Consider the following 16,018-nt stretch of genomic DNA (forward strand, 5'->3'; position numbering starts at 1 on the left):
GGCATTGTTGAAAGCAAGGGTGGATGATAAAGAGTTGCAATTGAAATTGTTAGTTATGTGTATGTTGAATATAGATATTTTATAAATAATAGTGTGTAGAAGAATAATGACATGTGAATGGACATTGTTGAATGCAAGGGTGGATGATATTGAGTTACACTTGAAACTATTAGTGATGTGTGTTTTGAATATGGGTAAGTAATAGTAGTGTGTGGAAGAATAGCAACATGCCAAAAATAAGGTTACTGCAAAAGAAACAAATTCCTGGTACACGTGAATTCACCCTCGCAAGCAATCCATTCAAACCTTCTATGCTGAGTTTTCTCCGTGCTAAATATTTATACTTTTCTGCCTTCCATAGTTCTAAGAGAACATTATGGTCAGAAAAATTGTTGCAATTAGGAAGGGACACCAACCTCCTTGTGGTACCTTATTCAATACAGATGATAGATAAACGCCTTCAGAGATAGCAAAAAACAGAGTGAAGGGTAGTATAAGCAAAATATTTTGTGTAAACGATGTCCCGTGCACTATTTGTCATAGATTATCCTTCTAATATTCTCACCAGTGAAGGAAACAAGTTTTTCCAAGCCCCAAAAGTCAATAAAAACAACATATTATAAATACAACAATGCAAAGGTTTCTATCTTCCTGTATTTTACATCACAACTGAGCATCAAGGGCTGGCACTTCCAAAGGAGCGTGATCAATTCTTCTTAAAATTCGCCACAAACAAAACAACACCATCAAGACCAGTAACAATGTAAGTAAGAAAAATAAAATATCTAACCATATATATGCTATTATTCTCCGTTGGTAATTCATAAGTGGTGACATTTCAAGAGCTGATGCGAATTCAAGCAGCAAGCTAGCCAATGTTGTCAATTTGCTGTAAAACATTTGGTAGACAAACTTTGAATCTCAAATTCACCAAACAATGAGTAGTATTAAATAGCTCTAATTATCTCCATATAGCCAAGCTCACATATCCACTGTCAAAACTGAAGTAAATTGAAAACGCTATCAAAACTTTTATCTCTTCCAAAACATAATTTAAAAACACATTGTAATATCTTGTCCATCTTTTGCTATCTAATGATAACCTAAAAATCACAAAACTTTGGTATTCTTCTTCTACAATGCCAAGATTTCAAATCATGATTCATACGTAGATAATCTACCATAAATTCCATAAATTTAAAAATGAATGCATATTTAAAACATGGTAAATGCTTAGAATTTTCATTATATACTGAATATCAGTACATTATGATATTAAATAAGGCAACATTTTTCATCCCTGTGGTGGAAAATAAGATCAAGGGAAGCAGCTAAGAGCCATGGACTGTTTTATGATTGAGAATGTTGCTGTAATCAATGCTTGACTGGCTACAATGGCTGCCAAAGTGGCAACAATGAACATTAACCAATACACGGGCTGTAGTATTGCTTTGTAAAATGTAGAGCCTATGTCCCCTGGGTTTTCTATCAAATAAGTCACTTGTCTCGTATATGTGATAAGCAGAGATGGGTAAACCAACACACAGAAAGCAAGCTGCAACGAAAAACCCAAATTTCTCATTATGGTACTAAAACTTGAGGGTGAAGCACGCAGGTATGATGAAATACTAATAATTATGTCCTTGACATATAGCTTGGACCTGGATTGATTTCCTGTTGAAATGGCCCAAGTCTGCAAACATGGCCTCCGCAATAGATCCAGCCAGAACAAAGCACTGATGTTAGTGTTTCTATTTGTATAGCTTTAACATAAATAATTGGGATGAAGTTATGAATTTTGTTTGAGAAAATCATTGGTATGGATTTATCAATTCAGTTAGAAAACAGTTCCAAGTATACTATATGATAAAATGAGACAAATATCATCATGCGAATAATCAATACCTGTTATACATAAGACTAAACCTACAAGCATCACCCATCCTTATTAGTGATATTCATGAAAGTAATAGTATATATAATATGGGTTGAATGCCTTGAATGCTGTAGGATAATATTTCACAATATTATACTATCCTATCATGATGTTGGTCACGAACCAGGCAAACATTATGGGTGAGAACATGAAGCTAACTTTAATTGTACCGAGTACTTTGCTATATAATATGGGTTGAATGCCTTGAATGCTCTAGGATAATATTTCACAATATTATACTATCCTATCATGATGTTGGTCACGAACCAGGCAAACATTATGGGTGAGAACAAGAAGCTAACTTTACTTGTACCGAGTACTTACACTCTAGATGAAACACCAATGTATTCAAAATGCTTCTGAGTACTCTAGGTGAAATTCATAGCACTCAGTGCCATTCATTTCGATACAAAGACAAAACATGATTAACTATGAAATCTGAAAAATGAGGAACTGGTTATCAGAAATTATGTAGCTTGCCTAACATCCCATGGCATAAATATCCAACTGTGGATCCTCTTTCCAACAACTTAATTAGTCTTCTCACTTTTGGATTTGGGTACAGCCTTGTATGGTATCTTGATTGCAGATTCCCCAAATATTTAGGGGAGCAGTTAAATATTTGACAGCATTTTTTATTTCGATTACAGAATCCCCAAATATTTGGAGGCGCAGTTAAATTTTTGACTAAGTGTTTTATCTGGATTGCAGATTCCCCAAATATTTAATAATCAGGCAGACATAAAAACTGTGAAATTTTTAACCGTGCCCATATCGTTGTCCATCCAATTGCCAAATATTCAGAAAATCGGCAATCAGATAAGCTCCAGGATATGGACGTGGATGCTATTTTCCAGGCATTACATGGATACAAGAAGTCTTTACACCGGCTGGCGGGCTGAAATGAATGGCAGGTAGAGAAGATAACGTTTGATCATCTTGAAGGGGCAATGTAGAAAATATTCTGTTGACTTAGCCTGAGGATATTCACACTGATAGAGATACGTACGATTTGACATAATCTTTAAATGTTCAAATGAGTCATGAAAATAACTGAATCATTTTAAATAAGAATTATCGCTGTCTTTAATGAACTGTCCATATATATCAAAACATTTCGAGGCCTATTAGAAGTGCACTCGAGAAATATATATGTATAGACACACGGTTTTCTTTTTAATTGAAGTGAGGTTGGGTGTATTTCCATAACAATGTCTTCCCTGACGAAGTCCATGCAATTTGTGGTTAATTTATTCACTACCCATGTAATTATATCTCTGATTATCACCTCACTTCAGCTGAATTGCAAGGCAGCACCTGCAAATGCCAGAGTGGAGTCCTTTCCAGGATATCATGGCAATATTAGTTATGAGATATATGCTGGGTAAGTGCCATATCTATCCAAGGTAAAGTATATTTATTCATGAATAAAGTTCATGTTCAAATGTAACAATAATTGAAAGTAACAAATTCAAAGTGCCAGATTTTTCACTGGAAAGAATATTTATTCATTAACACAGTCATTTTCAAAAATTTTCAAAAATAGCATGCATGAATTTGCCCCTGTTTGTAAATAAACAATTAGCTGTGTACTTATGCAAAGATTAAGAACATAACCAAAGAGTTCATAGCTTGTAGAATGTTCATAGCTTGTAGAGTGCATGCTTATATGACAAAGAAAGACAGAAAAACATAAAAGATATACAGATATCTAATTGTTATGCACAGACTGTGAATATGTTTGAACAGAGTTTAATTTCTATGGATACTTAATAAATTTGGTGACAATTGAAGCTAAAAAATATTAAAGTCAAAATTGTTGCATGGAGAGTTCAAAATATGTAAAAGACTAGGAGCGAAAATTGTTATATGGAGTGCTTACAGATGTGATTCTACCACTCTTATATTCTATTGGATGAACAATTAACTGCATGAAAGTCTTTGTGTTTTCTTCATATTCATGCAGGTATGTGACAGTTAGTGAGGCCAATGGAAGAGAACTTTTCTACTATTCTGTGAAGTCAGAAAGTAATCCAACAAATGATCCACTTCTTCTTTGGCTTGAGGGAGGTCCTGGTTGCACCGGTTTCACTGATTGTCTATGAGATTGGTCAGCTATGGGAATTCTTGCTCTTATTATCTATTTCAATGCTCAAAGTTGCTATTTACTGAATGAATTTTGATCTTGTACACATTAAGTTTTCAAATTGTGTAATCTGGCCATGGGAACAGCTTGTTCAAATGGCTAACTGTAAGCTCACTTTTACCCAAGTTGTTGGAATTGGCACCCAAAACCGAGTCAACTGCTGTTCTGGAGGTATGGTGCCTGCCAAATTATTGCCCTCCAGGGATCTGCATAAGAAGGTATATACTTATGCGAGTGCATTTAAAATAATCAAAAGGGAGACATGCTAATGCATTTGTTAATAATATCCAGCGTCGGGCTCGATCAAAGTGCACCAGATTGGATTTATCTTACATTATGGCAATGTTTGACAAATTTCCAATTTCATTGGGAATGGCACCACTAAGCCAATTCAAAGCCAGATCCAAATTCTGTAGATTCTTTAGTTGACCAAGTTCTCTCGGTATGGTACCCAGTATATTGTTTGCACGAAGGTTCCTGCATAAGATACCAATTTGCTCGAGGTTGTTCATGTCAACAGTTCGACAAACATATTCATATTTCTAGACTAACTTATAACTGTACAAAAACTTGGCTCATGTGCAAGCTTCATTTGAGTAATAGGCACTTACAGGTCTGCAGCGAAGCTAGAAGGGCCAATTCTGGTGCTAGAACCCCTTTAAGAGATGAGTTTGGAAGATTTCTGCATATAAATTTTTTAAACTTATTCAAGTACTTTGAATCTCAAGTATACAATGCATCAAAAGAAAACAACTGATTCAAACAACTTGGAGAGACTCAACATCAAATGTTCTTTCAATTCTACTCATTTGAAATTAAAAATGGATCTGTGATTCAATTCATCATGGGATTCTAGGTCGCACAACACCAGGACTTGGGACATGCAAGAGACGTGGATACGAGCGTCCAACACAGGACACAGCAACATTCGAAATGTGACAAGGATATATATATATTCAAAAATTTAGAACATTTACAAAATATTAATATTGATGCAACTAATTCCTACATCAAACATACAAGAAATTGGAGTATTCAAGAATCAACACACATAAAATAGTAGTTTAGGAGTTAGAACTACAGCTTTCTCATTGAGTCCCTTGATGTCATCGAAATCACAATGTATTACATAGACACTAATATTACAGGTAGACATGCCAATGGCAAAATACAAAGTAGAGCAGATAGCAGATACGGTGGATATGTTCTTTCTTGAGCTTGGTGTCTTGTTATAGCAAAGTGGTTTGCAGTGCCGGCAGCTTCTCCTATAGCAAAGTGGTTTAGAGTGCCGACAGCTTTTCCTCGAGCAGACAGAATAGTGACAGCGGTAGATGGACTTGGAGAAGGGGATGAACACCAAAATTGACGTTCTTCCCTTTTTCCTGTGACCTTTGTGGTATAAAAGAAGAACACTAAAATTGGAGAAACGACAATTTCACCTCCTTCATTCTTCTTTACCTACACAATCACCTACACAATATTAGAGCATTTTCCTGTGGCTGGAAGTGAAAAAAGGAGGTGAAACTGCTTTTCTAGTTCTGTTTTGGCTCCTTGCACGCCCAACACTCGAGACATGATAGGTCATGTGTCAGAATCAAGTTTTCCACGTGTCTTGTTTTTTTTAGGAAATGTGTCAAACTCATGTCCAACACATGCCTAAGTGTGTCATGTATTTGAGACATGGGATACAGACATGCAGACCCTGGGGGATGTCTCTGGCCTCTTAGGAGATACATATAACATGGCCTCACACTATACAATTCTTGGCTATTCGGAATCCATATTAACTATATTACAACCATGATAACCATTCAATTGTTGTTGATGTTGCTTTTGAAAAAAATTGTCCTTTTTAAAGTAATAAAAGCACAACATAACATTACATCTGCTCTAGAATGTGCACACTATTTTTTGTGTTCTAAATTGACTCTCTATTATCAATGCAACTAGATACAATGATCATCTGATTGCCCTCATTTTTCTAGGGAAAATAAAGGTTCCCTGGAAACACAAACTGACTTTCACCAATTTAAGAGTGACATAGTGGGTGAGTTCTAGGCACCTGCCAAAACATGGTCGAAATTTTTGTGCGCTTTGCAGATTTGACAAAAGCAAAAAAGGCATCCTGCAACTTCGGAGTGCAATAAGATTTGCAAATTCTGTAAACAAACTTTAGAGAAATGTAGTTTGAGAAGTGTTATTTTCCTGATAAATAATTGGATTGCTCAAAATTTTACAAGGTTGAAGCCAGGCATAGAAGATCCAACTATAGAGCTTCATAGGGCAAATGGTTGCATATACAAAGCCATACATTCCCAAGTTCCAAGTTCTCTGTACAATTAACGCTTAGAAGCCATCCAATTAAAAGGGAACTAGGGAGGGTACATTGTCACCTATTGTATACTCCCTCTGCACTTTGGGCTAGTGCTTTTCTGCCCTCAGGAGAGATCCTTATGTGATCTAAAGTGCAAAAAAAATGACTTTGACCAACAAAGACACTTGGTATCAGAAAATTAGTTTACTGTAATTCAATTGTTACACCTAAATTCTGCTGAGAAATTGATGGGACATCAAGCTAATGTTCAGATCAGCTCTTATAATCATTAATTTGCTAAAATTCTTTGTGCAAATCTGCTCTCAAACACCTCAAATCTGCAGACCCACATGTAAATCTCCAAAAGCAATGATGAGAAACTCTTAAAATTTTGTTTGTGACTGTAGTGCCTTGAATTCTATGGGTTATGGAGACAAGTGTAGAAGAAAATTAACTGAGCAGGAGTGATTCCCAAGGCCAACCAATTCAGAAAATTCCAAGTAATAAAAAACACCGATAAAATGAGAATTAGCCTCCAAGTAACTGTCACCTTTATCCAATGCCATGCATACAACGTTTAGAGATATTGACTTCAAATTCAAAGTGGATGTCAACAGTCAGATTACTTCAAAAGCACCTTTTCCCACCAAGTTCAATGATGCAGAAGCATCATCACCATCCCACCATGGTTGCAGCATCCCATGAACATTGAGAAGAGGTCAAGCGAGATAGCACTGTGGAAGAGACAGTGGGTAATTTTCGTCCCAGCATTCATCCTCCACCATCCAAATTCCCTTGCTTTCATCTGACAACCCACGGTTTCCCAGACCCAAGGATTCTCGTAGCCAGCTGGAACTTCTGTTTCAAGAGGATTCGATCAGTATTTCTAACGTTTACATTTTGAGCAGTCCAAGCTGTTAACAACCCCATGAGAAAATGACCATTTCCGCGTTGCATCATCTCTAGTTAGTTCCTTGTAATCAGCCACACTTAATTTGAATGATGGCTTTTCTGCTGCCAAAAGATAAAAGGCTTTATAAATTTCAGGAAGCCCAAGACCTAAAAAACAGTAAGAACAGGAAGAAAAAAAATGTCTGGAACCGAACCCTCCTCCCATCACCCCCAACCCCTAAATGGATACTAAGAATAATAGATATTGAAAAAAAAGAAAAGAGTTTTCTTTCCATTTTGCCCATTACTAAGCAGTAACTTCCAGTAGGATCTTGGACTTTATAGAGTAAGCACCATGCTGTCTGCATAATGCAACTTGAAATTTCCAATAAAAAGATTAAAAACATTTCATCTTGTCTCTGAATAAAACGAAGAATGAATGAAGAAAAGTTACTAGATAGTTTCCAAAGGACCCACTGCAGTTTTAGCCTTGGCCCTGGAGAAAGCTCCACTGGTAAACTCTCTAAATGATCTGCCTTTGAATAAAGTCTGCATGCATATCAAGATTAATAGGTGAGAGAAATTGGGATTCCCATATCAATATAAAGAGACAGAGCAGTCGGAGGATCAGCATTTTCTTCAAGTAAAATTTACTGCGGTGGGTTTAGTATGAAATTCTCTCTACTCGGTTCAGTAAATAATACTTAAATCATTGGGATTGAAATTTGAAATTGAAGATCTCCAATGTTCTACTCTGGAGTCTGTACCAAGGGTAGAAAAGCATACTTACTTGGAATGCTTTGCGCAGATCAGGAGCCTGAAAAATTTCTTTGCTGGGTAGTTTATCTAACTTTACTTCCATACTTTTCATAATTGAGGGATCCATGGTGCTCAGAGCCAATAGCTCTATGGCTTGAAGTTATGGAATTTTCACACCCCACCTCAATTCTTGCTCTTATTATCTATTTCAATGCTCAAAGTTGCTATTTACTGAATGAATTTTGATCTTGTACACATTAAGTTTTCAAATTGTGTAATCTGGCCATGGGAACAGCTTGTTCAAATGGCTAACTGTAAGCTCACTTTTACCCAAGTTGTTGGAATTGGCACCCAAAACCGAGTCAACTGCTGTTCTGGAGGTATGGTGCCTGCCAAATTATTGCCCTCCAGGGATCTGCACAAGAAGGTATATACTTATGCGAGTGCATTTAAAATAATCAAAAGGGAGACATGCTAATGCATTTGTTAATAATATCCAGCGTCGGGCTCGATCAAAGTGCACCAGATTGGATTTATCTTACATTATGGCAATGTTTGACAAATTTCCAATTTCATTGGGAATGGCACCACTAAGCCAATTCAAAGCCAGATCCAAATTCTGTAGATTCTTTAGTTGACCAAGTTCTCTCGGTATGGTACCCAGTATATTGTTTGCACGAAGGTTCCTACATAAGATACCAATTTGCTCGAGGTTGTTCATGTCAACAGTTCGGCAAACATATTCATATTTCTACACTAACTTATAACTGTACAAAAACTTGGCTCATGTGCAAGCTTCATTTGAGTAATAGCACTTACAGTGTCTGCAGCGAAGCTAGAAGGGCCAATTCTGGTGCTAGAACCCCTTTAAGAGATGAGTTTGGAAGATTTCTGCATATAAATTTTTTAAACTTATTCAAGTACTTTGAATCTCAAGTATACAATGCTTCAAAAGAAAACAACTGATTCAAACAACTTGGAGAGACTCAACATCAAATGTTCTTTCAATTCTACTCATTTGAAATTAAAAATGGATCTGTGATTCAATTCATCATGGGATTCTAGGTCGCACAACACCAGGACTTGGGACATGCAAGAGACGTGGATACGAGCGTCCAACACAGGACACAGCAACATTCGAAATGTGACAAGGATATATATATATTCAAAAATTTAGAACATTTACAAAATATTAATATTGATGCAACTAATTCCTACATCAAACATACAAGAAATTGGAGTATTCAAGAATCAACACACATAAAATAGTAGTTTAGGAGTTAGAACTACAGCTTTCTCATTGAGTCCCTTGATGTCATCGAAATCACAATGTATTACATAGACACTAATATTACAGGTAGACATGCCAATGGCAAAATACAAAGTAGAGCAGATAGCAGATACGGTGGATATGTTCTTTCTTGAGCTTGGTGTCTTGTTATAGCAAAGTGGTTTGCAGTGTCGGCAGCTTCTCCTATAGCAAAGTGGTTTAGAGTGCCGACAGCGTTTCCTCGAGCAGACAGAATAGTGACAGCGGTAGATGGACTTGGAGAAGGGGATGAACACCAAAATTGACGTTCTTCCCTTTTTCCTGTGACCTTTGTGGTATAAAAGAAGAACACTAAAATTGGAGAAACGACAATTTCACCTCCTTCATTCTTCTTTACCTACACAATCACCTACACAATATTAGAGCATTTTCCTGTGGCTGGAAGTGAAAAAAGGAGGTGAAACTGCTTTTCTAGTTCTGTTTTGGCTCCTTGCACGTCCAACACTCGAGACATGATACAGCGCATAGCAACCTCCCGTGAAATAACAACAGAAATCTTATAAATCAGAAAGAGCAAATCAACATTGCCACGAAATACTCTGATATGCACCTTTGTGCTGCAGATTTTGCATCATATGTAAATTCTATACTGATAAATATATCGCTTTTTTCATCTGAAAAAAAAAGGTGTATGGCGTCATAGAACAGGGTTATCCTTAAACCAGTTTAAAAACAAGCAGTACTGAAAAGAATTATTATTTAGCTCAGACATTGAAAACCACAAAATGAACCTACAGAAGTTCTCTACCCTGCACGGTGTAACTTCAACAGGACATACTCTTTTTTGATAGCGGTTTCAAAGAACAGAAAATGGTTGGTGAAAGCAGCAGTACATGTTGATTTTTCCCAAAATATATTTAAACGCAACAAGAAATACTGCCTACAGTGGATTTTCCTGCACTTAGTTAGGTGACCTCACATTCGATCTGAAAAAAAACATTGAGCAGAGGAAACCTGTAACGGAAGTTTATTACCTGATTTTGCTAATATCAAAACATCCAAAAAGTTGTTCGTATGAATATGCCACAAATCCACCGCGCACACGGGCATATTAACCATGTAAATCAGGCTGCAGGTCGGCATGTGAAAACCATAAGATAATAGGAGCCAGTTGTTTATTATCAAATTCTATTTGAAAGCATCTGCTTTAGACCAGGTTTATCATACTCCATATCTGTCAAGCTGCAAACAATATCAAAGAGAAGCTTAGGTCTGTCTTTACACTGAACAGTCACCACAGAATACCCCCTCTCCAAACAGTTGTCAACAGTCACAAGAGGCTTGGCGTTGTCGTTGTCCTTGAGAGAAAGAGATGCCCTGTCTCCAGTTCCATCGAGTTTATCATAGTCACGGTCAGCAAACATCAATTGATAAAGCCGCCTTTCTGTGTGAGTGAATCCCATTGACACCACTGTTTTAGCTTCTCTGTGTTAATTCAATTGTCGTATGTTCACCTGCTGCATCTAGACCTACTGGTTTTCCAAACAAAGGCACTACGCAAGGGTTTGTTGCCAACCTCTGCAATACAACGCATGGATGATTGAGAGGGATATTGCATGGATGATTCAGAGGGATCCACAGCGGCGTGGAGGGATGCAGGGGAGGCAAGTCTTGAGGGATCCAGAGGAGGCAAGTCCTGACGCCCGCCTGGAGAACACCATTGGAGAAACCCTACCTCTGGAATGGCGATTGGCACTCCGCACTCTTCATTACCCGGACCGGCGATTGGCACTCCGCGCTCTTCATTACCCGAACCGCCTCAGTGACATTTTTGATCGACGGTTGTGGTGTTTGTAATCGTCTAACATCTCATCGTACGGCGTCAGAGGAGGACACGTAGGCAAAATGGGGGATGGATCTCAGAGGGAAACGCCTTACGGCGTAATTAATAATAATTAAATAAAATTATTAAAAGAAGTAAAATTGAAAATGAGAAAATTAATAAATTAAGAGAATTTAAGTTTTAGATGAAAGGAGAATCAAATGACAAATTAAATTAGTATTAGCACTTTGTTATTAATAATAATTAAAATAAAAATAATAAAAGAAGGGGGATATTTGAGATCAAGACAAAACCATTAGAAACCAAAAAACAAGAGGGATACCAAGATTGAGAGAGGAAAGGGGGAAATTAATACAAAACACTATGCAGGAGAACCTTTCATTGATAATTAAGATGATGGCTTAATTTGAGTTGATGCTTATTTCTTGGAATTGACCTTTAATTGATTAATTATTTTATTATCAATTAACTCTTAAAGAGAACGATCATTTATTTTTACAATTGATAGACTCTTTCATGCTTAAATATCTCCATGCTCTCTTTTCTTATCACTATGCTTCGATTTGGTCCCTGAGGATGACTGAAGTGTCCATGGTTGGATAGATCCAAAATTCTAGTCACATAGTTATTACTCCAAAAGCAATAAGCAATATGATTTTGAATTATGAAAATATACTTACTCGGATAATAATAATAATAATAATTTAAAATGAAGTTCTAATTTAGTTATTTTTTATGATTTTTTAAATCTTGGCTATAACAGATGTATAATGTGGTAAGTGTTTTGATGCCTATTAACATTTATGGACCATATATTTTATATGTCGGCCCTAGTTGTAACATCATTGATCTTCATAACTTGATAATTCAAGACAACCAAAAAAGAAATAGGGAAGTTTTTCTCCAATTTTTTACTATAAAAAACAATATAATAAAACAAATTAAATTAATTACTTATCAATTTTCTTAATAAACTATTTTTTTCTTTAAATAAGTATTAACCATCATCATTGATACAAAATTTATATTTTAATATAAATTCATCTTAACTATAGAAATCTTAACTATAGAAATATTAAATATTGAGAAAAATATAAAAAAACAAATTACAATTTACTATATATTTAATAAATCCTAGATTAAAATGAATATACATTAATTTATTTTATTATTTATAATTATATTATAATTTTACTGAGATCTAAAATACCTTAACATCAGAAAATAAATATATATATAAAAAGTAAGAATAAAAACCACTTTGTTATGAATTTTCACAATTATAAATTTATTAGACCTCACTTTTAAAACATTTTGTAATAAAATAGAATTAGATAACTCATTAGCTTATGATGTTAATTTCCTTTATTTTTGAAATAAGCTAGAGTTCTTATCAATCCATAATTTTTATTGAAGTTTAGATAATATAAATTTATTGGGAATTAGGAAAACTCCTAATAACATAGATTTAAACTCTATTCATATCACTCTCGTATCACTGTAATGTTTAATAAAATATATAATTAAAAATAATCATTTACTGTAAGATTAATAAATTATTTTAATTTATTAACTTGAAAATAAAATTTAAAAATTTCATTTTCAAGTTTTAATGGAATACATAAACAATATTAAAAGAAAGATAGAAGGTCACTTTCTGTTAGGATATTTCGACACATAGGAAATAATTAAGTATAACTTGGTCTAGTGTATAGTTAGGTAAAGTGTGTTTCTTTAGTATGTATTTTTTGTAACTTACAATCCGACAGTCACGATATATTCTAGACATGAAGTGATCTGACGGTTCATTCTCTCATTGGTATTACCAACACTTGATCCGTGGCTTAACACCCGATTGGTCAATGATCTCTATTTAAAGAGCATGGAGGGTCATTTATTAGGTGACCATTCATGAGAGAATATTATGTAAATTTTCTTTCTTTTACATTAATAAATTGTTTGAAGTGGCTGCGTTGGCTCAAATCATGGATTGTTTCCCTCTTTGAGGGTTTTAACCACGTCAAGGATATCGGTGTACTGATATGTGATATGTTTGTGAGCGGTGTCCTTTGGAGTTCTATCTAAGGAACTTACCCTGTAAAGTCCTACATGGTATCAGAGCTATTCGAGGGTCGCATTCATTGGTGATCCAAATCTTAAGCCGGTACAACTGCATCCGATTTTCATTTCCTAGATCTATTGTTTTTTACCGCTTTCACACCGAGAGGATTGCTCTATTGTGTTAGGAGCATCTGTTCCAGTGAGGAACCCCTTTCGTTTCACGCGAAAAGGTTTCTAGTAGCCCTAGCTACGCCATTTTTAAGATCTCAAGATATACATTTTTTTAATAGTTATTTATCTCTCTATTTATTTCAGTTTATAGTCCTCTATGAGTGGTGCTTTTGTGTGTTGCTATGGGGAGTGTTGTGTGCCTAAAGTGTAGTAACGCCCAAGCGCCTAGAAAGTGTAGTCACCCACCAAAGTGTAAAATAGATTCTATTCAAGATTTAGGGACAACTCCACGGGATCGTCGAAGGGTTGAAGAAAAGACAAGCTACTCGGAGGGTCTGGGCTACTATCAGCTACTACGGATGAAAATACAAGCTACTACGACGACCAGGGTCTGAGCTAAGACAAGCGTAGCAGACGAAGAGCGCAGTAAACCTTCGAATATCACGGTCGAGTTTCAATTTACTTATTGGGTGGGGGGGCTTATGGTCGAGCCTGCTTACGCATCCTCCGGGGTTGACAATTTCACTTTCATTATGGAGTTATTTTTTTTATTTACTGGATCTATACTTTTCATTTTTGCATATGTTCTTTGCCCCGCAATTTTGTGCGATCTAGGCAAACCAGAAACAAAAGAAATGATTTTTCTCATGCATATGCTCTTTTCCGTCGTGCCTTAGTGTGGTCTTGGAAAATCAGAAACATTGAGAAAAATATTTAGTTTTTGGTCAAATCTAACTTTAAGTCGTAATACTTGGATTAAACACGCACTCCAAAACTTCAGTAAAAAACAAAAAAACAAAACCCTTTTCCTCATTTCCAAAAATCACTAACCTTTTAAACTAGCTCACTTGGTCAAAAGTTACTTTAAGAGAATAGAAGTCTTGGGTTCAAGTCTTCTTTTTGTTGAACTATTTTTTCAAAAAGCACATGTAACTTATGTTTTACAGTTACTTTATGTAAAAGTATTCTCACCCGTTATAAAAAGTGAGTCACTTATAATTCTAAAGTCTCTTTATCTTTTATTTAAGTTACAGTTTAGTGTATAGTTCATAAAGTACCATTGTAAAAGTGACTCTCACTTATTTATAAAAGTGGGTCACATAAAGTAATCTTTTTTTAAAGTGCGTTAATTAGATTAAGTTTGGAAAGAGAGGGGAATTTTTTTTAAATATAACATTATCATTCACTTTCCAACATTCACGTAGTTCACCAGCATCTTCAACAACTTTTCTTCAAAAAGCCATAACTTCTTCATCCGGAAGCCGTTTTCAAAGTCATATTTTTTTAATCGGCCTAATTTTTCGAGATCTTTCCATTGGAACACTTAGTTTCAACATCTACAACTTCAATTTATTTTAAAAGGGAAAGTTCATCCCTAGTTATTCTTGATAACACCAACTGCTTCCAATGGCTATCCTACATTGTAGATTTACTTAGAAGTAAAGGTCTTTATAGAATAGCCTCAAGCCAAGAGTATAAACCTAAAGATGAAGATAATCAAGCCAAATGGGAAAATAAACAAGATCAAGCACTTGGGTTGATAGGGATGTCTATTTCTCCAGACCTTATATTCCATATCGCAGAAATTGATACCCTTGATGAAGCAATGAAACAACTCAATAAAGTTTTTGGAATTAAAAATGAAATTAGAGCCCATCAATTTGAAAATGAGTTTCTTACGTTGGACCTCAATAATTTTTCTTCCATTACATATTTTATGTCCAAGTTCAAGACCCTTAGATTTCTCTTGGAAGGTGTCAAGGTTAAGAAAAAAGATGGTAGCCTTAATTATTCCATTCTTACTAAGTTAAGACCAATCTACTTTGTGTTTGTTTCCACCTTCCATTCTACTAGAGAAGCCTTTATTTTTCAAGGGCAAAACTACAAGTCCCCCTCTTTTGATGTCTTTTATGATTCTTTAATAAGAGAGCAAGAAAAACTCATACATCTTGGTCTTATTAATATTGGAAACCCTTCTAAGAAAGCCTTAGCAGCCCAACAACAACCAAGGTCAAAGAATCCTAAGAAGTAGCATCCTAAAAAGAATGGTCATAAACCAAACAAGGGTCCTAAGCAATTTCAGTCTCACAACGAAAAATCAATTCAACAAAATGACAAGGCAACTAAAAACAAAGGGAAGAAGACTAATAGACATTGCAACTTTTGTAATCGTGATGGCCAATTAGAATCCAAATGCTTTAAGAAGATGGAAGCCTTGGAAGAAGCAATGAAGAAGCATAACATCCATTTGGAGCACTCTTCAACTTCAACTTCATCTTCAAGAATAACACTTTCTGCATGTGGTTGTCAAGCATCTCGGTCTGGTTATGCACTAAATGTATCTTCTTCTTCTCATTCTCATGAGTGGCTCATTGATTCTGGAGCTTCTTATCACATGGCCAAAAACAAAGCCATGTTTTTTCCTTTAAATGATTGTACACCAAAAATATATATGTTGCTAATGATAGATCTCTTAATGTTGTAGGGACTGGAACTATTCATTTAGACAATGGTCAATTTAATGATGTATTATGTGTTCCTACCTTATCTTTCAACCTTCTATCTGTATATCAGATAACTCATTCAGGTGAAGGTAAAACCTTTGAATTTTCACCTCAAGATGTTGT

General features: G+C 35.4%; 1 protein-coding gene and 1 long non-coding RNA gene across 2 annotated transcripts; both read right to left on the bottom strand.

Moving 5' to 3' along the window:
* Nucleotides 1-3,776: 3,776 nt before the first annotated feature.
* On the bottom strand, nucleotides 3,777-5,644 carry LOC149139418 (uncharacterized). Its single transcript, XR_016264850.1, has 3 exons — nucleotides 4,694-5,644; nucleotides 4,416-4,559; nucleotides 3,777-4,288 (listed from the first exon to the last, which is right to left on the bottom strand). It is a non-coding gene; the product is annotated as an uncharacterized LOC149139418 (long non-coding RNA).
* Nucleotides 5,645-10,262: 4,618 nt separating this feature from the next.
* Nucleotides 10,263-10,942, bottom strand: LOC149139419 (ACT domain-containing protein ACR3-like). The gene is made up of 2 exons (XM_089450058.1): nucleotides 10,599-10,942; nucleotides 10,263-10,445 (listed from the first exon to the last, which is right to left on the bottom strand). The coding sequence occupies exons 1-2, from the start codon at nucleotides 10,777-10,779 to the stop codon at nucleotides 10,441-10,443; spliced, it is 186 nt and encodes a 61-aa protein (XP_089306184.1). The 5' UTR covers nucleotides 10,780-10,942; the 3' UTR covers nucleotides 10,263-10,440.
* Nucleotides 10,943-16,018: the final 5,076 nt, after the last annotated feature.

Source organism: Pinus tabuliformis, chromosome X (assembly GCF_031772625.1).
Source record: "Pinus tabuliformis cultivar Carrire ecotype Pingquan chromosome X, CPIR1, whole genome shotgun sequence".
NCBI classification, from domain to species: Eukaryota; Viridiplantae; Streptophyta; class Pinopsida; order Pinales; family Pinaceae; genus Pinus; species Pinus tabuliformis.